Source organism: Urocitellus parryii, chromosome 8 (genome assembly GCF_045843805.1).
Source record: "Urocitellus parryii isolate mUroPar1 chromosome 8, mUroPar1.hap1, whole genome shotgun sequence".
Lineage (NCBI taxonomy): Eukaryota > Metazoa > Chordata > Mammalia > Rodentia > Sciuridae > Urocitellus > Urocitellus parryii.
In genome coordinates this window covers 114,376,723-114,399,464 of record NC_135538.1, presented here as the reverse complement: position 1 = coordinate 114,399,464, position 22,742 = coordinate 114,376,723, and the positions used below count along the sequence as shown (strand labels likewise).

Sequence of the window (22,742 nt, the reverse complement as noted above, 5' to 3'; positions counted from 1 at the left end):
GGTCTAATCCAGCTCCCTGGCTTACTTGTGTGTAACTCTGGTAAGATGCTGAATCATTTGAGGCCTTGGTTATCACATCTGTAAAATGGGACAATAATCATGATAGAACCTTCTTTATTGGGTTGTATGAGGATTAAATGAACTCACCTTGTGGAGCAGGTCATAGTAAGAACTGTAAGTTCTGCCACTGCTATTATAATGATTATTGATATCTATAATGTTTTATATTTAAAATAGCAGAAGTGAATACGGCATGTGTGTGAATGAGCTCAGGGGCCTACCTTGAAGAGGACCCCTCTCTTGCCCTGCCCCCATCAGTCCATGAACTTCATCCTCAACTTACTCTGTAGGTGTTCAGGGAGCCCGGCCCAGACATACCCTCCAAATCTGGGATGACCCATCGGGGCATTTTTTCCCCTGGTTCTTTTTTTCCCCCCCTATAATGCTGGAAACTTCTCTTTGTTAATAGATAAACTCTACAGTGATAAGTGTGTGCCCCTTGTCTGTTTCAATTTCTTTCACCAAATTGACAGCTATGGAGTTATCAGGACAAATGACGGGCACATTCTGTAACGTTGTCAAAATGGTTCTAAAAGCCTGCACCGTTGACAATCCCACCTGCGGGTGACGGTGTAGCTTTCTGTTTCCCTTTGGCTCCCTGATAGGAGCTTCTCAAGGACAGGGGCTGTGACGCTTGTCCATGTACCCTCAGTGTCTTGACGGCTGCTGGGCAGAATTTGGTGGCATGAATGAAATCTTTACACCATGTTGTTGAGCAGGTTGGGAGCATAGAGAAGAAATGAGACACTCCTGCCCTCGAAGAAACCTGTAACCTAGTGTGGTCTGAAAGGTAGCTGGCAATTCCAAATCCAGGCCTGCGGTGCCTGGGTCTTCCAGGAGCCTGAGGAGGGAGGAAGTGACCTGGGGACACGGCCAGCCAGAGGAGGGGCTACAGACCAGCCTGGAGGAATGAGGGTCCTCCCTGTCCTTGGCCCACAGAGAGATGACATTCCAGACAGGCAGCACAGGGCTCCGCCCAGGTGTGGTGAGAGGGCTGAGTGAGGAGCACCAGGGAGGTGACTGGAATGGAGGACGTCTGTGACAGACAAGGGGAGGCTCCAATGAGTAAGAAAGGCCGGCCCGGATGATGGAGGCTGAGAAGTTGAGACCTGGTTCTGGAAGCAACTGGGAGCTGCAGGGGTGGGGAGTGTTGGGTGGACGGGCTGCCCTGATCAGGAAGATGGATCACCACCCGGTGGCCACTGGCCTGCTGGTCACCCCTCAACTGTGCTCTCCCAAGCTGCCCAGCAGGTGCTCCCTTTTCCCAGGGGACCAGATGAGTGAGGAAGGATGGCCTCTGGCAAAGGTGACGGTGGGAGGCCACACAGGGCCTGTGAGGCAGGGAGGAGCTGCCAGGGCAGCTCAGCCACCAGGTTCAGGCAGCAGCTGGTGGTGTATGCCCACCGCAGCTCTTTCTGGTCCCTGTTGTCCCAGCTTTGCGTGGGCTGGCAGTGGTGTGAGGGAACTCGCTCGTTGTGACGCTCGAGGTGGGTTTTTGTGCGTCTCTTCTCAACTGTGTGTTCAGTGACACCGGGCTGGTAGAGTGCAGTGGGCCAGGGTAGGGTGGGATGCACAGCGCCCTGACCCAGAGCCTGTCTTTCAGACAGCACAGCTGCTTCCTCCTGGAAGGGAAACAGATTCAGTGAGTAGATACGAGGAGGACGGAAGGGGAGACTCTTGCTTAGGGAAGCCAGATGGGATCCTCAGGAAAGTGAGCATGCAGCCAAATAATGAGGCTCCCTGGGGAGAATTAATTTCAGATTTCTGAAAGGCAAAGAAGGCCCTCCACAGCATCAGACTGTGCTGCCAAGCACGGGGTTTCAGCCCTGCCTCAGTGCCAATCCCAGCTCTTCCTCACTGTGTGACCTTGGGCAAGTCACTTCAGCTCTCTGTGCTTCATTTTTGTTTTATATAAAATGGGGGATACTATTGACCCATCTAGAGGATTCTTAGGATGATTAAATGCTAAGTAAGTAGTGCTCTGTGTACTGTTTTGTTTTTTTAATATGTATAAATAGAAAAACTGATTATCCAAAGAGGCATTCTGGCTTACCTAAGGTCACACAGCAAATTAGAGGTAGGGCTGAAATCAGAGTCCCAAACCCTGCCACAGCAGGCAGCCCTTGGACCCTGACAAGGGTGCACAGAGCCCCCGGGTTCCACTTGCAGGTTTTGACATGGATGCTTCCATAGAAGGGGATGAACAGCCAGGCCCAAGGCCTCTGTCCTGCAGAGGCAGAGTGCTGAGGTGCACATTCTTCCCTGACTAGGGCAGGGCACACAGAAGTCCTGCCAGGATGGTGACCCGTTAACCACAGTCTGACAGGTCATTGGAGATGGGACTGCCCAAGGCACAAAAGTGAGTTGGGCCAACATGTTAGATTCCCACGAGACAGATGCACAGAAAAACTTAACAGCTTCCATCTCTAAAGGCCCTACCACACACACCTGCCACTCAGGCAGTCACAGGTGTCAGGCACGCTTCTGGGTTCTTAGAATTCAGCAATGAACAAAACAGACAAAGCCTCTACCCTCATCAACCTGGCACTCTAGTAGTGGGGGACAGCTGATCGATAAGGACATAAATAGATATGAAAGATCCTGAAGCATAATGAGGCCAACTAAGGGCATAGCTGATGAGGAGGATCCCAAAGGATGGAAGAGGACACCTTGCATCATGCCTGCAACCCTGCAGTCTCATTCCCACCCAGGAGCTGGTCTTCTCCCATCTTACTGAGAGAAAGAAGCTCAGTAAGACATTCACTCACCCGCTCAAGGTCACATAGCGGTATGCAGTGGCATGATTTCGGACTATCTCCGGTCCTCAGCTCCCTCCCCACTGGCCTGCAGGAGAACAAGCACACCCAAAGAATGTGGACGTCACCAAGCCTGGGCACCTGTGTAGGGAGGACATTCGAGGCCATGGGGTTGGGAGGAAATGCACAGGGCATTGGGGTGAGCCTGGAGTTCACTCTGGAACACCTCCTTGAAGAGGAAAGGAGGGAAGAAGGGAAGAAGTGAGAGAGGGAGGGGAATTCCAAAGGAATTCTGACTGTCCAGAGCTTCAGTGGGAGGAGTGGGAGGCAGGGAGGTCCAGCTTTGGAATGGAAGTGTGAGGCAATTCACGGTGAAAGAAGAGACCACCCCAAATCAGGTTGTACACCTGGTTCTTTTGCTATCACACACCGGTCCAGCCTTCTGCTGGACATAGACACACAGTCATAGACCTCACCTCAGGAAGCAAGAAAAGAACAGAACAAAGCCAAAAGAGTTCCAGGACATTGTAAAACCAGAGTTTCTCTGCTTCTATTGGCAGATGGGGTCTTCAGATGTCGCAGACCTCTGCAGCTGAGGAAGCCTTTGTGTTAGTTGCTCATCAAGGCAGGGGATGCCTCCTGGCATCAGCTCTCCTGGGCGAAGCAGACAAAGCCAGATTCTTCTCTGCTACCACTGAGTGGCGTGCAGCAGCCCTGAAGGGCAAGCCGGGCCCTCCAGTGTTTCAGCAGACCCCAGAAGCTCACTATCAATTTCTTCTTTCTGGGTTCTCCTCTTGTGAATTCAAAGAATGAAATCCCCAGAGGAAGAGTAAGGACAGGAGTGGGATGCATTTAAGTGTGAAGAAGAAAGAACTTTCTCAAGTTTAAGGGGGACCCCACGGGGTGGCCACTTGAACGTGCTAGTCTTGGGGTTTATAGAGCACGCAAGTCAACACGGTTGGTCCAAATTTATGCTAACCCGGTGCTGGAAAAGTAGCAACGCTGTTGGTCAGTGCTCAGGTCTCCGTCCTGGAGTGCCCTGCTCTATTTTCCTGCTGCTCATAGGGAAGCAGGAGGTTGGTGTTGGCTGACTGTGGATGCTGGGGAGGGGCGGGTTCAGGGTTGTCGTGCTGTGTGGAGCAGGTGTTGGCACTGGGCCTGGGCCTGGCAGCTGCTGTGCCACAGGTGAGCACGCCCTGGCCTGCTTCAGCCCGGGCCTGCTGCACCTCAGGCCCACACCAGCATGGCGGGCTCCAGGCAGCCTTGGCCTGCGCTCGCTGCCAGTGCTCCAGCCCACACGGGCTGCCACGACGCCTGGACAAGGGCTTGCCTTCAATTGTACCAACCAACAGGTGACCACACATCCCGACACCTGCAGCTGACCTGTTTCAAACAGACGCCTCCTACTAGCACCTCCTCAGTTCCACCATTGGGGTCTTCAACCCCATCTCCCTCACCCCCTCCTGCACTCAGAAGAGACAGTCATCTCCAGTTCACTCACTCACTAAATATTTATGCCCTGTGAGCCAGGGAGGGTGCTGGGGGTCCAACAGTGACAAGAACACTGCCCTCGCCATCAAGAGTCATTGTGTGATGGTGGAGATAGACACCTCACAGGGGACATGCAGATTCATTAAAATTGTGAGGAAGGCTATCAAGGACAAGGCAAAGGTCACAGGAGAGGAGACTCAGGCGTGGCTGAGGATCCCAGCAGACGTCCCCAGCCACACCATCATGGGATCAGATGGAGGGGTCGTCCTGGCGCAGGTGCAGGAGGAGTGGAAGGGGCTGCAGAGCTGGGGGTGTGAAGAAGGGAAGTCTGGCTGAGGTGCTTCCTCAGCACCCTTGTCCCTACCCCTGTCCTCCACCAGGGGCTGCTGAAGCTGAGAGCAGGAGGTAGTGCAAGGGCCCTGTGATTTAGGGCTCATGTGGTTCAGGGGCTCCTGGGAGAAGAGGGGTATCTGTTATTTTGTTGGTGGGATGAATGTTCTGCTCAGGCCTTAAGCCTGCTGGTCAGCCCGAGCCCCCAGCAAGGTGAAAAGGTATTGGGGAGAACAGCTTGTTCACCCTGGGTGCATTCTTAATTGGTTTCCAGAAGCCAATAAAGAATCCCCAGGCGCTCCAAGCTGGTCCCTAAGGAACTTTCTGGAAGCTGCTGGAATTGGGGAAAGGGATGGGTGCTGGAGGGAAGAGCTGGAGGCCTGATGGGAGGTGGGGACACATGCTTGCAGGGCCATGTGGGAACAAAGTGGGAAACTCCCACCTGGGTTGGTGGGATTCTCCGCTCCTTTGGAAAACAGACTCTTTCCCCGGATATCCACAGGGCTTCATCCTCATCCATCAGGGTTGCTCAGATGCCACCAGAGAGACCTTCCCCGGCCACCCCATTTAACCAGCACCAACAGCCCTTCTTTACAGACTTACCCAGCCTTCTTTACCCTGACTTATTCTCTTCATAGCATTTAATGCAGCCCGACTTAGCATCTGATCAAATCACATGAAATTGTTAAATATCAGAAATCTCGTGTGATTCAACCCAACACCACCCAGGTGTTTGCTGATTTTCCCTCTGCCTCCCACTGGAGCGCCAGCCCCAAGGGGGAGGTGTTTGGTCTGTTCCTTTTCTGTTACATCCCCCACACCCAGATCAGTCCCTGGCACACAGTGGACTCTCAGTACATGAAGGCTGAATAGCTGGAGGAATGAATCCTTGCACTGGGTCCTTGGAAAAAACTTAACAAAGGAGTTGGATGTGGATTGGAGCCGAGTAGGGGGCTGATGCTGGGATAGAAACAAAACCGCCAAAGGGCTGGGCCGAGCGGTGGGAGTGCTGGGCAGAGCTGGGCCTGCTCACAGCCTGTTGGACAAGGAGCATCTGGCAGGCCCTGAATGAGGCCCATCTTGTGGCATCTCTTTTGATCTTCATGATGACCCTGTGGCTATTGCTCCCATTTCACAGATGAGGAAACTGAGATTTAGACAGGCTAGCTAACTTGAGCAAGATCACACAGCTTAACAAGTCACAGAGCAGCTCACACATGCCACCTTTCTCCTGCATCTCCCTGACTTCTTGCAATTTCCATTGCTTTGTGGCATTTTGGGTGCTCCACAGGAGGACTGGCATCTCTCAAGAGCAGGGCCACAGCATACAGACTCCCTTGGCCTGTTCTATCCCCCTGGGGCCCAGGTGGAGGTCCCCTGCCAGTAGTGTGAGAACGTGCACTGTTGTATGGGATAGAGATGGCGTCTGAGGGGCTGTTGTGTTCCCAAGCAGATGGAGTCTGGGTGGCCAGTATAGGGATGTGGCCTCACGATCAGGTGGAGCTTTGTCTTGATCTCTATAAAACTAACCAAACCATGCCCCTGCCCTCCAGTCTCACAGCCTAGCTTGGGACACAGCCCTAGGATGACAGCCAAGCGCCTGCTGGGTAACAGGCAACCTGGTTGGTGCTTAAATGTACAGACCCGGGAGCCAGAATCCAGGTTTGAAAACAATGTCCACCACCTTCTCAGTCATATGTGACCTTAGGCAAATTACTAAGCCTCTCTGGGCCTCAGTCTCTTCATCTGTACTTTGAGAACAACAGACCAAAGCAGTCCTGACATGTGTGAGCTCCCAGGTCCTCTCAGCCAGCCTTGGTGGCTCAGATCAGGCCTGGCACAGCACAGTCCTGGTCCTGTCTTGCCCACACAGTTTCATAAACATCAACATCTAACAAGGCCATCTGTCACCAGGATGGATCAAGACAAAAAACAGACTGCTTCATAATTATGTATCTAAACAGAGACAAAACAAGAATAGTGTCCAAACACAAAAATGACCCAACACTCTCCTGTTATATGGCGAATCAGAGTAAAAGCTTCTTCTTTTTTTTTTTTTTTTTTTTTTGGTACTGGGATTGAACCCAGGGGCACTTTCCCACTGAGCTAAGTCTCTAGTCCTTTTTATTTTAAGACAGGGTCTTGCTTCATTGCTGAGGCTGGTCTTGAACTTGCAATCCTCTTCCTGCTTCAGCCTTCCGAATCACTGTGATTTCAAGTGTGAACTATTTTTTTAAAAAGCTCTTCTTTACCAGCTAAAGCTTCTGTCTCTTTCTAGACTGCCCTCCTTAGGCAAGATTTATTAAGACACCCAATCGCAGAATGAGCTCCACTTCTTGACAGCATCCAGTCCAGAACAAAGTCTCACTGCCTTAAGCTCTCCCCCAAGTTCCCTAACCACCCAAACCTTCTAAAACCTTCCTAATGCCCTCTCACTGAGATCCCCACAGCACATGCTCTCCCTTGCTTCGAGGAGTAACTCACTCAGCTTGTTCAACCCGGGTGCATTTCTGGCAACTTGTGGCTGGAGGCAATGAGAGCCCTTATCTAACTGACCGTGCTTAAGACTATAGTTACCTTTACTTGGAATGTTGCCCACCTTAGACTCTAAATACACAGATATTTCCACTTATGATTTTTCTACATTACAATGGTATAGAAATGATATGCATTCAGTAGAGTAGCAACCACACTCTAGATTTTTATACATTTTTTTTAACCCCAGGCTAGCCATATGCTGCATAATCTCTCATGCTGCTGGGCAGCGGCTGTGACCCACGGCTCTGCCATCATAAGTCTCTATACCAAAGTTGGTCTCCTAAGCCCCTGCCTCTTTATTATAGGGCAGAAACCAACAGACAACAAGGAGGCAGTGTCTGGGGAGAAGAGCAAAGGGGCCTTGGAGACAAGGAGAAGAGCCCAGGGCTTGGGGATGTAGAGTACCAAGATGTCCTCAGCAACCTTCCTGCTCCTCCTCTTCCATTCCTGACTTCCTTGACTGGATTCTAAGCCCTTCCCTCCAAGGCTGCCAAGCTGCTGAGTAAACACAGGTCTAGCAAGGCCCAAAGTGGGGGAGAGTCACAGTCAGTGTGGCCTGAGTCACTTCCTGACCCTTGCTCAAGAGGTGTCCAGAGCCATGGCCAGAGTAGCCAGCTGGTGCCCTGGAAGGACTGCACCTGCCTGGGCAGGGACGGTGTTCCCAGTGTTCCTCACCTTCCTGGGTCCCTTTGCCACACCACAGAGAGATTTCAGCCTCTGCCCAGGGTCAGGTCCAAATACCATCCCCTTTTCCTGCTGGAACCTTTACCGGGGAAAACAAAACAAAACAAATTAACAAACAAGACCCCTAAGTTTCTCTGGACAACTTTCTCTTGTCTGTGCACAGTCCTAGAATCAGATTTCTAGAATTCCACCCTCAATTCAGACTCAGGACATCTTCCACTGATGCCACCAACCCAAAGGTCCCAAACTTCTACAGCACTCCCAGGCATGTCTCCACCCCTTCCCTTCTCCTTCCAAGGTGTCTCAGGGCCAGAGCAGAAGAGGGGGCAAGGAAAGGGGAGGGGATGGGTCAGATACACAGGGCAGGTGACCTGAGGGAGGCAGGGTTTGGTCAGTAGGCAGCCTTATATGGTGTAGGTGAGGCAGATCATTAAAACGCAGGCATTTCCTTTAAGGAGCAATGCTTCTCCTCCTAGAGATACTGCATATCCTGGTAGCCCAGAGTCTGGGCTCTAGAATCAGCCTATACCTGTGTCTTCACCCAGCTCTGCCTCATCAGTGTGACCTTGGGCAAACTATTTAACCCCTTGCTACCTTGGGTACCTCATCTATAAAGTAAGGCTAATCATGGTACTGACTCATGGCCTCTTACCATGGCTGAGTTATGTATGTACAACACTTAAAATAATGACTGGCACATGGCAAACACAAGTGTTTATTATATATATATATCTTTTTTTTTTTTTTTAAACAAGAAATGGGCTGTTTCTGCCTTTCATTCTCCATATATTTATTGATATTCTATCCTGGTTCCAGAGATGAAGACAGATTTTCTGCCCACAATAACTTTGCACAGTTCTGGTGGATCTTGCATCCCCCACCCACCCCCAAATGGTCCTTCAGGTTGTGCCTAATGCCACAGGACCTTGTAGGAGGTGTTTTGACACAGGAATTGGGGGCTTCCTAGTACAGATCCCCAGCTTGCTCAAGGCATCTAACAAATTCCTTTCCTTTTAAAGACACACTTTCTCTCTAACAAATGAAGCAAGTGGTCCCTGCCCTTTCCACAAGTCCACAGATCACCCAAAGCATTTGTAGCCATTTTCTGCCCCTTATCCTGTTGCCCAGAGGACCTACAGATTTAATGTGAAAAAAAGAATTTTTGGGGGGGCGCCACTAGTCACAAGTGGTTCATGCATGGCTCTAGTTTGTCTGTCATTGTCCTCATGGGGCATCAGGAAGCCCACAAAATCTGTGTTTCAAACCTGGAATATGTATCTGTGTGGACAGGTGATAAATTAGTGCTGTTTATTTTAGGTGTGAGAATGATATTGTGATTATTGGTTTTCTTAAATCTTTATCATTCGGAGATTTAAAAGACATTATGGATGAGGGCTGGGGTTGTGGCTCAGTGGTGGAGCACTTGCCTAGCACGTGTGAGGCCCTGGGTTCAATCTTCAGCACCACATAAAAATAAATAAATAAAAATAGATAGTTATAAAAAATATGAATGAAATGACGCCTGGGTCTTGCTTCAAAGTAAGGTAGCCGAGGGAGGGGGGTGGAGGAAATAAAATTGACGACGAGGACGACGAGTTGGTGTCATGGCCGAAGCTGAACAGTGTCGTGGGGTTCATGAGAACCCCATTATCTGTGGGAGTTTGTTTTCACAAATCGCCTTCAAAACTCCGGGTCAGCTCGTCCCACGGAGACAGGGACTGGAGGCAGCCGAGGCCCGGTTTCTTCGGGTCTCGTCGGCTCCCACCGGGTCCCGACGGCCGGGCGCGCCCCTTCCTCAGAGCAGGCGGCAGTCCCGGGCGCGCGCACCTGCGGGGCCTCGGGGCCACACACGCTGCGTGTCGGGCGGAAACGTGGGTGCGCTGGGCTGAGAGGCGGGCCCGGGCGTGGCGGCGCTCGGCGCACCTGGGCGAGCCGGCAGGTGGACGCGTCGCCGACCGGTGCCCCCGCCCCGTCGCGGGGGAGGAGCGGGTGGCGCGGGGCGGGATCGGCCGGGACCGCGGGCGGGCTGGGGCGCTGGGATCCCGGCGGGCAGCCACCGCAGCCGCCGCGCTGGGGCCGCCGAGATTGGGTGCCCGGGATGAGCCTTACCCGGAAAAAGGGCTTCTACAAGCAGGACGTCAACAAGACCGCCTGGGAGCTGCCCAAGACCTACCTGTGCCCGACGCACGTCGGCAGCGGGGCCTATGGCGCCGTGTGGTGAGACCCCCGGGCCTGCGCGGCCGCTGCGGGGCGCGGGGGGCGCCTGGGCGTCGAGGCGGGAGCTCGGGCGGGCGCCCGTGCTCCTTCAGCAAGTCCTGGCGGGCGCCCCTCACGCCTTGGTCCTCCTGGACCGCCCTGGGCTGTCCCCTTCCCAGCACTCCCCGAGGACACCAGGGTCCAGCGTCCCAGGGGGCGTTCCAGAAGCCGGGAAGGGGCCGTGGGCCGGACAGGGAAGGAGAGAGAAGCCCCAGGCTGCGGCACAATCTGGCTCAGGGCCACCCCAGGCACAGGGGTGGCTGCGTGGGTTCTCTGTGGGTTGAAGTCGGACTGGATGGGTGCTCCAGGCTCTAATGTCATAAAGGGCTCCAGAGTTCATGGGGCAAATCCCCATCGTTGCAGCTGAGTCCACCGGGGCCCCTAGAGGGGGAAGGAACTTGCCAAATTGCATAGTGAGATTCCTGAATCCTGTAGGCAGAAGAGTGTTTCTGCCCCTGGTGTGTTTCCCCTGCCCCCGTTGCTGCCACCCATTTCCCACAGCTTCCTGCTGCACTCCAAGTTCTGGGTGTTGGGCATTGGATCCTCCCAGCTAGCCTGCTAGCCTTGTCTGGGGAGCAGAGGTGAGGGTGGCCTAGGAGGTACCATCCGGGATCTGGAGTAGGTGCTACTCAGGAGGAAACCCGCTGTCCGCTGACCTTCCTGTGCCCCTGCAGCTCCGCCATCGACAAGCGGTCAGGGGAGAAGGTGGCCATCAAGAAGCTGAGCAGGCCTTTCCAGTCTGAGATCTTCGCTAAGCGGGCTTATCGAGAGCTCCTGCTGCTGAAGCACATGCAGCATGAGAACGTAGGCTGAGCCTGGGTGGTGGGAAGGCAGGGAGGGAGGCCCCAGAGGGCCGGCCACGGCCCTGCAGTGACCCTGATAACAACAATAATATATACTTATTGAGCACTAACTGCCCTCTATGTACGTTGTAACATCTTTGCATGAATTGACTAGTATTATCCTTTCCATAAGGAGATAAATATTAGTGCCCCGGTGTCACAGATGGGGAAATTGAAGCATAGAAAGACTCCTGGTTATGTGGTTCATCAAGAGCAGAGCTGGGATTTGGATCTAGCCAACCAGACTGAGTACATGATCATTAGGCTATCCCATCTGATAGAAACAACCAGAAAAGCCAATGATCCAGCTCTGGACCTGGCAACAGGTCTTCCCTCCAGGATACCTAGATTGGAGGGCGAACATTTCAAATAGTGATTGCCAAGAATTTTGTACATTTTAAGTCCCATCCCTTTCAGCACACCCCTCCTCTGTGGCCTTCAGTTAGGGGTGATCTTGCCTCTGACTGAACTATCCCCATGGCAGGCAAGGACAGATGTGGCTGGAGATCCAAGGTCGAGATCAGGAGCCTGCTGGTTGAGACATCTTTCCCCCTTCCCTCCTTTTCTTCTTTTAACCCTCATGGTTTTAAGTCGAGTGAGTTTGTGCCACTTGACCTGAACACCAGGTGTGGAAGCAACCACTTTGTCTTCTTCTCCCTACCTCCCCCTTTCCCCAGCCTAACTCTCCATTATAGTTTAACACAGGCTGCCTCCCAGATGGGGGGATTTGCCCCCTTTTAGTGCTTCCAAGCATTTTGGGGACCTGCTTCTTGCTCCAGGTGGTATAGCGGGACAGGATGGGCGCTGTTTTGACTGGGGCCCAGACAGAGTGGAGAGGAGGGGCAATGACTTCCAGTCCTCACTGGCAACTTCCTTCCCAGGTCATTGGGCTCCTGGATGTCTTCACCCCAGCCTCCTCCCTGCGCAACTTCCATGACTTGTGAGTAAGGCTGCGCTGAGTTCTGGGCAATTGCAGTTCTTGCTTGCCGCTCAGCAGTAAGTTGGGGGAATATCCTGATGGTCTTTCCTGGGTAGAGGGCTTGCTGCCCTGGCAGTCTCTGTGCCTGTGGGCTGTCAAGGTGAGGTTCTCTCTGTAGAGGTAGCATCAGCCCAGAGTGGAAGAAAAGCAGGCAGAATCGGGGGGGGGGGGTTGTGTGGTACCTGCCTGGTAGGGAGCTGTCTGCACAGTGACTTTGCTTGTTACCCAGTTTTACCACCACAAAGGCATCCCTGCCAGTCCCCACAGGGTTTGCACTGTCTCCCTTTACCGTTCCCCCGGGGTGCCTAGGTGTAGCTCTGGACCATAAGCCTTTTTCTAGCTTGAAGTGAGGATCAGGTACCCTTGGCTGCCTCTGGGGTATTTGCCAGTTATACAGAACCAGGACATTTAATCATTGAGTGTCTGGCTTTGCTATTGCACTGTCTGAATGAGACGCGACAGATTGGACAATATTTTTGATGTTCAGGATGTAAGTGAAGGCCAACGGCTGGCTCGGCCCAGCTTCGAGTCCAGACTCAATTCCACAAGTCCATGGAGGTTTGGAGCAGGGCAGTGATGTGGTCAGACGCAATTTGAGGGATGCTCAAGAACAGGGAGTACCTCTAGGGAGGAGAGAAGACATGGAGGCCAGTGGAATAGACCTGGATCTACAGTCCAAGGGAAGGGGATGTTGGTGGCAGACCTGACACCTGTTTGGGAGGCAGCACTAAAAAATATCGTGTCTTTTGGGATGCAGGGGCTGAGGAGGTGTAGGTAGGGAGATGCTTGGGCTCCTGCTTGGAATACAAGGCAGAGGAAGAACAGACCTTGGGGAAAAGATAATGAACTTCACTTTGGACACTTCACTTTTATAGAACCTTGAACATTCAAGTGTTTAATCAGAGTTGCAAATAAATATGAACCTCAGGAGAGGTTCAGGGTTAATGATATGGATTGGATTAGTGATACAGATTTGGTTTGGAATAATCACCTTTGGATGGTAGTTGAAGCCCAAGAACAGGTATAAAACATGATATGATAATGTGATTCTGAGCCACATTAGAGGGAAGGTAGAAAAGGATGAGCAAATCAAAATAAAGCTGATCAGCTGGGCATAGTGGTGCACACCTATAATCCCAGCAGCTTGGGAGGCTGAGGAAGGAGGATCTTGACTTCAAAGCCAGCCTTAGCAACTTAGTGAGACCCTAATATATATATATATATATATATATATATATATATATATATATATATATAATGTAATTTATATATATATGTACATATAATTTATACATATATATATAAATTACATATAATTTATACATATATATAAATTACATATAATTTATACATATATATAAATTATATTATATATATATATATACATATATATATATATATATATATATATATATATATATATATATATAACTGATTAGAGAAAGAGGGGAGTTGGCAGAGAATTTTCAAGGAGTATTGGACTTTGTGAAAGGAAAAACAGGAAGAAAAGGATCCTGGTGACTTTGTGGGGTGGTCGGTGAGTAATGTGGCTATAGGACAGGAACAGAAGCCAGGTTGTCAGGGAATGGAGTGTGAATGCAGAGTCAGGGAGTATGGAACACCCTTCTAGAAGTTTGGTGGCAAGAGAGGAAGAAGTAGTGGTCACTTAAAGAAGCAAAGTTGCCAGGCATTGATGGCACACGCCTGTAATCCCAGCGGTTTGGGAGGCTGAGGCGGTAGGATTGTGAGTTCAAAGCCAGCCTCAGCAACAGCAAGGCGCTAAGCAACTCAGTGAGGCCCTGTCTCTAATAAAATATAAAAAAGGTCTGGGGATGTGGCTTGGTGGCTTAGCACCCCTGGGTTCAATCCCTGGTACCAAAAAAGAAAAAGAAAAAAAAAAAGCAGTAAAGTTGCAAAACTTAAGCAACGTTGTGAGCCAGAAGAAAGGACCAGGGTTCATGCAGAAGTGAAGGACACAGCAGGGGGATTGTGTGTGGAACAAGGTCCTAGAGAGGAGGGGGTATGGTCAGGCAGAAGGTGGCTTCAAGAATTTAGGGACCCTTGGAGATGGCATCCACTATGTCTGGTTTTAAAAAATATTTGTATGGTAATCTGTTGTCTTTTGTTCTGGAATTTTGCTGTTACTACCTTGAGTAACAGTTACATTTTGCTGACCACGACTTGTTTTGTAATCCCACAAGAGGGTGCAACACCCCAGCCACCTTCTTCTTCCACCTTCCTGAAAATTGTTGTATTGTTTCCTTCTTGGAAGGGCAGACAATTGTTAATGGTGCCAGCTCAGCTGGGCATGAACCCCTGAGAGAGAAGACATTTGGACAGAAACAGAAGGAAATACTGGCAGATGCTTCTAGCTCCCAGCTGAGGTTTGCTGTGGAGTGTGAAGGAGGCAAGGAGAGGGCACCTTTGAAGAGCGGGAACACAGCTCCACTTAGTTTTCCTGAGCAGGCTCCAAAGCCATGTTTACCCTGAGCTCTGCCAACTGGGCAACCTGCCACAGGGACGGTGGAAGCCAGGAGCCCTGAGGCCCATATGAGCCTGATTCTTCTTACACCTTCTTGCCTGAGATCATCTCTAAGGCTCTGTTCTGTCCCCACCACTGTTCCCCACCTCTGAGCCAAGACCTGGGTCTGGGTGGGGGCTGGAGCTGTGCCAAGAAGTCCTCGTGCCTTCCAGCTACCTGGTGATGCCCTTCATGCAGACAGACCTGCAGAAGATCATGGGGATGGAGTTCAGTGAGGAGAAGATCCAGTATCTGGTGTATCAGATGCTCAAAGGTCTTAAGGTGGGTGGGGGCTATGAGGATGGCAGAGAGGGTTCCTTGGTGTTGAGACCCAAAGTTCAGGGAGGGCTGGAGGGAGCGCATCCTAATGGGTGAAGGAGGTTACGGGGCGACCTGCTGAGCTGGCTTGGAAACTGGAGTGCAAGACTCACCCTTCTCTCTCTCTCCCACTCAGTACATCCACTCGGCTGGGGTTGTCCACAGGGTGAGTGCTTTCTCTGCTTTGGTTCTCAGGGGTCCCTGACCCACTCCTGGAAGAGTGGGGTCCTCTAGCAACTAGGAAGTTGGGAGAGTTGGGGAGAGAGGAGGATTTTCAGGAACACAGAATATGGAGGAATTGTTGTATTGTGGAGAATTTTGTGGGGGAATTGTTACAAAGTGAGCCCTGAGCTGGGGTGTCAGGCTTCAGGAATCAATCAGGAGACTGTAGAGCTGGACGGGTCCCTAGAGAACACTGAGTGTAACCCTCATTTGACACATGAGGAAATAGCCCAGAGAGGGCAAGGGGCCTGGCTAAGGCCACCGTGCTGGGGGTGGCAGAGCCAGAAGGAGCTCTGTCTCTATCTCTCAGCCCAGTGCTCACTCTGTGTCCTCCCACCCAGGACCTGAAGCCAGGCAACCTGGCTGTGAACGAGGACTGCGAGCTGAAGGTGAGTGGGCTGAGGACAGGCCCAGTCCGGGTTGGGGTGGGCCCCTTCTTGCAGGAGCTCCTCAGAGCTGCTCCAGAGCGCCTGCTCTGCCAGCTCCTTCTTCCTGTGTCCCTTGAGCCTTAGATCCTGGATTTTGGGCTGGCACGGCCTGCAGATGCTGAGATGACTGGCTACGTGGTGACCCGTTGGTACCGGGCCCCTGAAGTGATCCTCAGCTGGATGCATTATAACCAGACTGGTCAGTTGTCGGCTGCTGGGGTGGAGGCTGGGGCTGGCCTGCTCTGGCGGCTTCCCTGAGGTCATCTGGTTACCCTGTGTGACTGATCGCAGGGTCTGGTCAGACGGGCCAGGTAACACTTCCTTCCTCCCTCTGCAGTGGATATTTGGTCTGTTGGCTGCATCATGGCTGAAATGCTGACCGGGAAAACTCTGTTCAAGGGGAAAGATTGTATCCTTTCCTGGAAACACCAGACTGCAACCGGGGACCATTCCTTCAGGACACACTTTATTTAAATAACTCTGTCTTTCTTAATGCAAAAGTAATACCCACGGTTTGTAGAAGAATTTTAAAATGCAGATGAGCAGAACAATGAAAAGGAGGCCCTTAAATTCCACTACCACGTAGAGGATGCACTCCACACACTGATGGAGATTTGCAGGCACAGAGGACATGGAGTCTGTCCTGCTCAGCTGGCAGTGCCAGGGTCAGGGGAGAAGATAAGGAAATAAGGGTGGCTGAGAGAGATGAGGGCTAGGAGGTCCATGTGCTCTGGCAGCATTTTTCAGGAGGGACCCCTCCTTCTTGGCCTGGCCCGTGGCCTGGCCCGTCAGGAAGACCTCTGAAGACAGTCTGAAGGCTGAGCCTCCTGTCCTGAGAGCAGGAAGTGGTCAGGCAGGTCTGGAGCCTGCACCATGGCCACAGAGAGGGTGGGCTCTGCCACATCAGCCGAGAGTGAGGGGGCACCTTAACCACTGCCAAGACCTGGACCAGTTGACCCAGATCCTGAAAGTGACTGGGGTGCCAGGTGCAGAGTTTGTGCAGAAGCTGAATGACAAAGCGGTGGGTAGCAAATGGCCTGAGTGGGCCTAGGCTATGGGCTTGGCTAACCTCAGGGCCAGGTGGGTGGGGGGCCTTTGGAATGGGGGCTCACCTGTGTCTGTCCATAACGTCCCTCTTCCCAGCCTAAACCTTCAACCCTGCTCTGGGACTTTTCTGAAATCCCTGCTTGGTACCCTGAGGCCTGAGGAATCCATGCTTTTCTATCTTCTAGGCCAAATCCTACATCCAGGCCCTGCCACAGAGCCCCAAGAAGGACTTCACTCAGCTCTTTCCACGTGCCAGCCCTCAGGGTGAGTCTTGGGCTCGGTCCCCAGGGGCCTCCCAGTCCCTCATGGCAGGCGGGCTCCCCCAGGCCTGGGGTGGGAGGCTCACGGCTGTTCTGTAGCCACAGACCTGCTGGAGAAGATGCTGGAACTGGATGTGGACAAGCGTCTGACGGCCTCACAGGCCCTCGCCCACCCCTTCTTTGAACCTTTCCGGGACCCTGAGGAGGAAACTGAGGCCCAGCAGCCGTTTGACGATGCCTTAGAGCACCAGAAGCTCACAGTGGACGAATGGAAGCGTAAGAGCCGGGATCCAGCTCCTCCCTCTCTGCCTTCAGCCTGTCTCCTTGTTGTCATGCCTGGCTTCTGCTGGCCCCACCTGCCACCAGAGACTCCTGCCCGCTTCCCTCCAAGTGGCTATGATTTCCTGTGTGTTTTCTCTTTGGACTGATCTCCTGCTCCATGCGGGCTGTGGGCTGGGCTCCCTCCTAAGCATCCTCCCGCTCACCTGAAAGCACCCTGTCTCTCCTAGAGCACATCTACAAGGAGATCGTGAACTTCAGCCCCATTGCCCGGAAGGACTCGCGGCGCCGGAGTGGCATGAGGCTGCAGCAGTGACTCTTCCAGCCAGGCCCCCGGCTGAGCCAGGGGACTACCATGTGGTGCCACTAGCCAGACACTGCCCCAGAACCAATATTTAGTTGTCTCTACTAAAGTCTCAACCCTTCACAGATTATATATAGCCTCTCAAGCAGAAGATAGAAATGCCTTCCCCAGACATAGGAATGGGGCCAGATAGAATTCAGTGGTGTTGATGGGGAGGAAATAGCTCTGATCAAAATGAGTTGCATTAAAATGCCTGTCTGGGGAATCACCTGAGTGTGGAGTCCTTTCCTTTCCAGCTGTAGGGGTGCTGAGAGGGTTGGGCTGAGTCGGACCACCCATCAATGGCCATGATGCTGTATCAGTTTCTTAGAGCTGCTGTAACAACCACCCACAAACTAGGAGGCGTAAAACAACAGAAATTTTATTCTGTCACAGTTCTGGAGGCCAGAAGTCCAAGATCAAGGTGTTGGTGAAGCCAACCTCTCTCAGAAGATTGTAGAAAACAATCCTTCCTTCCTTCTTTAGCTGCTGATGGCTCCGGGCATTCCTTGGCCTTTCTTGGCCTGTAGCGGCATCACTCTACCCTCTCCAGTGTCTACATGGTCCTCTCTGTGCCTCCCTCTGTCTGTCCTCTGATATGGGAACGCCAGTCATTTTCTAGGTCCACCCTAATCCAGCATGATCTCATCTCAATCCTGATTATGTCTGCAAAGACTATTCTCAAACAAATACAGTCATATTCTGAGGCTCCAGGGGGATATGATTTTTTTTTTTTTTTTTGGTGGGGGGACAACATTCAACCCCCTCCTAGGCCCTGTGCTCAGGCCTTGTGCTCTGTATGGAGCCAAATGTGTTTGGCTGCTAAAGGAAGAGTGTGGCAGAGGGAACTGCAGCTGGCGAGGCATTGCATCCAGGTTATTTTGGGTGAACAAGAGGCGATCGGATAGGAAGCGGCAGCGGCTTGTTGACTGGGAGCTGCAGAAGGTGGAATGGGCTGCTGCTTGGCTTTAAGACAAACCAAGCCGCTCCTTTCCCCTTTGGGGAGATGGCCTGTCTCTCCAGAGCTTTAACCTGACAATGCCTAAGGTTCTTCTGTTCAGGTTTGAAAAACTTTAATAGAATAAATTCCCATTTGTATCACTCGTCAGGAGCCTGCTCTGGGGTTCCCGCCCTGGGCATGGTGGATCTCAAACATCCCCCTGCATCAGAAGAACATGTTAAAATGCAGATTCCTGGGCCTAGCCCAGGGATACTGATTCAGCAGGCCTGGAGTTGAGACCCTAGAATGAACATGTGATTGAGGACCCCTCAGGTTGACTCAAGCCCAGAGGTTCTAATGGATGTCAGTCCACATTTAGAGAAGCTTCTAGCTGATCTCAGTACCACTTTGTCAGGAGGCCTGGGTGAGAAAGTGAAAGACACCGGTCCTGGGGAGTGGCGTGGGTCATATATGCTTCACTCTCGCTTCATGTTAAGACTGAGGTCAGATGGAGCAGTTTTAGGGCAGTGAAACTCTTCTGTGTCATCCTGCCACAGTGTGTATTATGTGTTGTCTGTTAAACTTAGCACAATGCCCCTTTCAAATCAGCTATAAGCTTTGGTTGGTAACAATGTACTAGATTTGGTTCATCATTTGTAACAATTCACCACACTAGAGCAAGATGGTAATAATGGAAAACAATGTACCAGTGTTGGTTTATCATTTGTAACAATTTATCTCACTAGTGCAACATGGGGGAACCCTTTGTACTTTCTGCAAAACTAAAATGGCTCTAAAAATAAAGTTGATTAGTAAACAACAAAATCCCTGAGGCCCCAGAGAGATGAGGTCAGATACCAAGGGCTAGGAAGTACTGGAGGCAGAATAAGAACCCAGGCAGACTTGACTACTGTGCCAAAGGCCCCAGACAAATCTGGAACCCCGGGTTGCCTAGCCTCCCTCCGGTTGCCTGGCTCTCCAGCCCCTTCACTGCTGGCTGTGTCCATGGGCCATTCTCTCCCACAGAGAGGATGGTCGTCAATACAGGGCAAGTCCTTGGCCTGAACTGCCCAGGAGCCTTAGCTCTGGCCTTCCCGGTTACTAAGCTGACCCAGGTTCCATGAATCTAAACCCTTCTAAGTCTTCTTCTGAGACTCCTCACGAGCTCCAAGGAAAGGGTCCCACCTTTTCAGCCTGGCATTCACAGCCTCCAGCACCCTCTCTAACCTCACCAATCTCACTGCCTCCCATGGTCCTCATGCCAGTGTGGCCTGCAGCAGGACAACCAGTCCTGGGGTCCACCATAAAACTCAGCCCACACATTATCAGGTTAAAGGCTCTGACAAGTCCCAAAGAAATAGAGTTCTGTTCTAGTTTCTTTAATCCAGAGCTTCCCAAATGTGCTGAGCCACAGGACCTCATTTTCTTCTGACAGTGCCACATACTCAGCCCTCTACTCAGTGCAGCCCAGCTCATAGGTCACCACACTGCGTCTCTCCAGCAGGCCTAGAGCCTGCACTTCCCTCTGCTTAGCACGCCTTCTACCGGTAACAGGGGTTCATTTGATGCTTTGACTACACCCTTTGTGACTTTGAAACTTACAGGCTGTTGTTGTTTTTCCTTTTCTCAAACTTCTTTTCCCTAAACTTCTTCTCCCTGATCTCATTTTCTCTGTAAAAGCCCCCTGTTCTTGCTGATGGGCAGAATCACAGCCTTTGGGACAAGAGTCCCCTGTGTTTCTTCTTTGCTAGCAAAACAATAAACCGTCTTTTTTCCTTTTTCTCAAAACCATGTCCTCGTTATTGGATTGACATCAGGGACAAGGACCGAATTTTCGGCAACACCTCCACCCAGGGAAATCTTCACCCTCTGAGACTGTCTCAGGACTCCCTCAGAGAACAGAGCTTCCTCAAGCCCCAGGCCCTCTGTGAGCAGCATGTCCAGTGTGTGTGGTAGGCCTCCCCCCTCCAATGCCCACTCTAACCCAAACCAATGTCTGTGAATGCAAGAATGCGTGGTGTCCCAGGGTCCTGTACATCATGTCTCTGTTCAATCAGACCAGTTGTGGTACTGAGAAACTGATGTGACTCCATTTTTGAGAAACCAGCCTCTACCTCAGAGCAAAGCCTGTCCAAGGAAGGGGGCATGACCCTTGTCCTTGGAAAAACCCACAGAGCACTCCTAGGCACATACCCACCCTGCTGAGGTGTTTATCTACAAAAAACAGGAGAGATCTGCGGAGTCAGGTGTCCCTGACTCAGTTAGGCTAGGTGAGGACCCATAGCAACCCCCCTAGCAACCACCAATCAGCATAAGATAGGGAAAATACCTGGGATGCCAGATGACCCCCCCAGTAGTTTATGGTGGTTGATAACATGTTGGGAAACCATGAAGTTTAGCATGTTTACCCCTCGTGGCCTAAACCATTCAGTTCAAAGGAATCCCCCTCTTGTACTAACCAATCACCCCTACCCAACTTGTTCCCGCCAGTGAATGTGCTAATCAATGTTAAGAGTTGTTATTCAATTTTCCCGAAGTATGGAATGATTTGCTGTGTGATGTTGTGAAGCATAGAGTATCCCCCAAAACCTATAATATCTCACTGAACAAAGGACCGGGGCTCACTCCCTGGGACTGCTGTGTCGGGAACGGTTGTGAGTCCAGGTTCGAGCTTGCAATCAAGACTCTTGTGTGATTGCATCGGATTCAGCTCCTGGAGGTCTATTGGGGTCCCTCGAATCTGGCATTACAGTACCAGGGCGATACTGAAGACAGCAGAGAGTGTGACAGGAGGCAGAATTGGGTGACCCTGAAAGAAAGTCTCTCCCAAACTCCTGTCACCCCTCAGCATTCCTCCAGTCCATTCCTCACTCCAGGATTAAACTTTAGTCCCTTCCCTCACAGTTATCTCAAACCTGAGAAACTCTCCCCAAGGGGGGAGAAGGTGCTCACAACATGGAGGAGCTGGTGGGCTTGGGCCTTGCTCCCAGGGCACACAGCCAGCACGACAGGAAACAGGTGACTGGTGACTAGGGCAAAAGGGCTAAGCATGGGGGTGCCAAGGCTTCCCTGCTCTTGACTGGCAGCACCTCCTAGGACTGGAATCATGACCCAGGCCTGGGTGGATGAGGTGGGGCTTTGCCCTGTGGCTAAGGAGGTGGCTCAGAATGCAGAATACACAAGAAAGCAAACACAGTGACTGGGGACGTTCTATAGCAGCCCTCTACTCCCTTCTTTGTGAGCTGGAGGGTGTCCTTTCACAATAACAGCCCCTCTCCCAAGGCCTCTGCGGCCTGGATCATCCTTGAGAGCAGTTTCAGCTGAGTTGTCCCAAGGCGGGGCCTGCCTAGTGTGAGGATCCGACAGGAACTGATGGCCAGGGTGAGCGGGTGGGTGTTGCCCCCAGCTGCCTCCAGGACTGGAAATTGGCTTGAAAGGGGACAAGGCTGAATTTTCTCCTGGCACATCGGAATGGCTTGTGGTCTACTCTAGCCAGGTACAGTGGCCCCGGTCCTGTATAGTGACACAGAAGGCTGAGGAGGCAGAAGGATCACAAGTTCGAGGTCAGCCTCAGCAGCTTAGTGAGGCCCTGAGCAACTTAGGGAGACCCTGTCTCAAAATGAAACATAAAAAGGGCTGGGGATGTGGCTCAGTGGTAAAGTGGTTCCGTCCCCAGTACCAGAAAAAAAGAAACGGTTGTGCCCTCTACCAGGCTGCGGGGCCTGGGCTGTGCTTCAACCCAGCAGGGGAAGGAGGACTCTCGCCAGCCTTTTCCGCCTCTCATGGCTTCCATATCCTTCCATTCAGGGGAAAAAAATTCCCTGGGACATGCCCTTCCTCACCCCCAGTGAGCTCTGCTCCGTCCTCGGTCCCCCTAAATCCCCTGAGAGGAGGATGGGGATTTCCAGATTTTCCCATTGGCAGTCATAGCCCAACGTCACTCAGTCCAGCTGAATATCCAGTGAGTTGTCACAGTCATGGTCACTCGTGGGGAGTTGAAGAACAGGGATGGTGCCACCTGAGCAGCTGCCCTCACTCTGGGCCAGGTCATAGCTGAGTGGCAATAGGGATTCTCTCGGCTACCGGCTCTTGACCTTTCTTTGTGCCATGGATCCCCTTCTCAAAACAATATTTTTAAATGCATGAAATACGTAGGATGACAAAGAAAGTTGTACTGAGATCCAGTTATCAAAAAATTTTCAAATTTTTTTTTGGTGGGATGTGATAATTCGTGGTTTTCTTTATTAGCACATCTAATTGTAAGAGCTAGTGGTGGGCCTACTCACTACTATAAATCTGAAGTAGAGATGAATCTAAATGATGCTTTGGGACACCTACAGCTTTACAGGGATAGGAGAAGCTCTGTGATTTCTACTGGTGCTGCTAATATGACTAGAGTTTTCTAACTTCATTCCTAATGGAGAAAATCGGGGTGAGTGGAAATAAAG

The 22,742-nt window shown here is 51.6% G+C and overlaps 1 protein-coding gene across 1 annotated transcript; it reads left to right on the top strand.

The window, feature by feature from the left end:
* Nucleotides 1-9,957: 9,957 nt before the first annotated feature.
* On the top strand, nt 9,958-17,327 carry Mapk13 (mitogen-activated protein kinase 13). Its single transcript, XM_026383494.2, has 12 exons — nt 9,958-10,076; nt 10,790-10,919; nt 11,839-11,897; nt 14,631-14,739; nt 14,912-14,941; nt 15,339-15,386; nt 15,510-15,624; nt 15,763-15,834; nt 16,367-16,446; nt 16,658-16,736; nt 16,832-17,008; nt 17,242-17,327. The coding sequence occupies exons 1-12, from the start codon at nt 9,958-9,960 to the stop codon at nt 17,325-17,327; spliced, it is 1,104 nt and encodes a 367-aa protein (XP_026239279.1).
* The last annotated feature ends 5,415 nt before the right edge of the window (nt 17,328-22,742 follow it).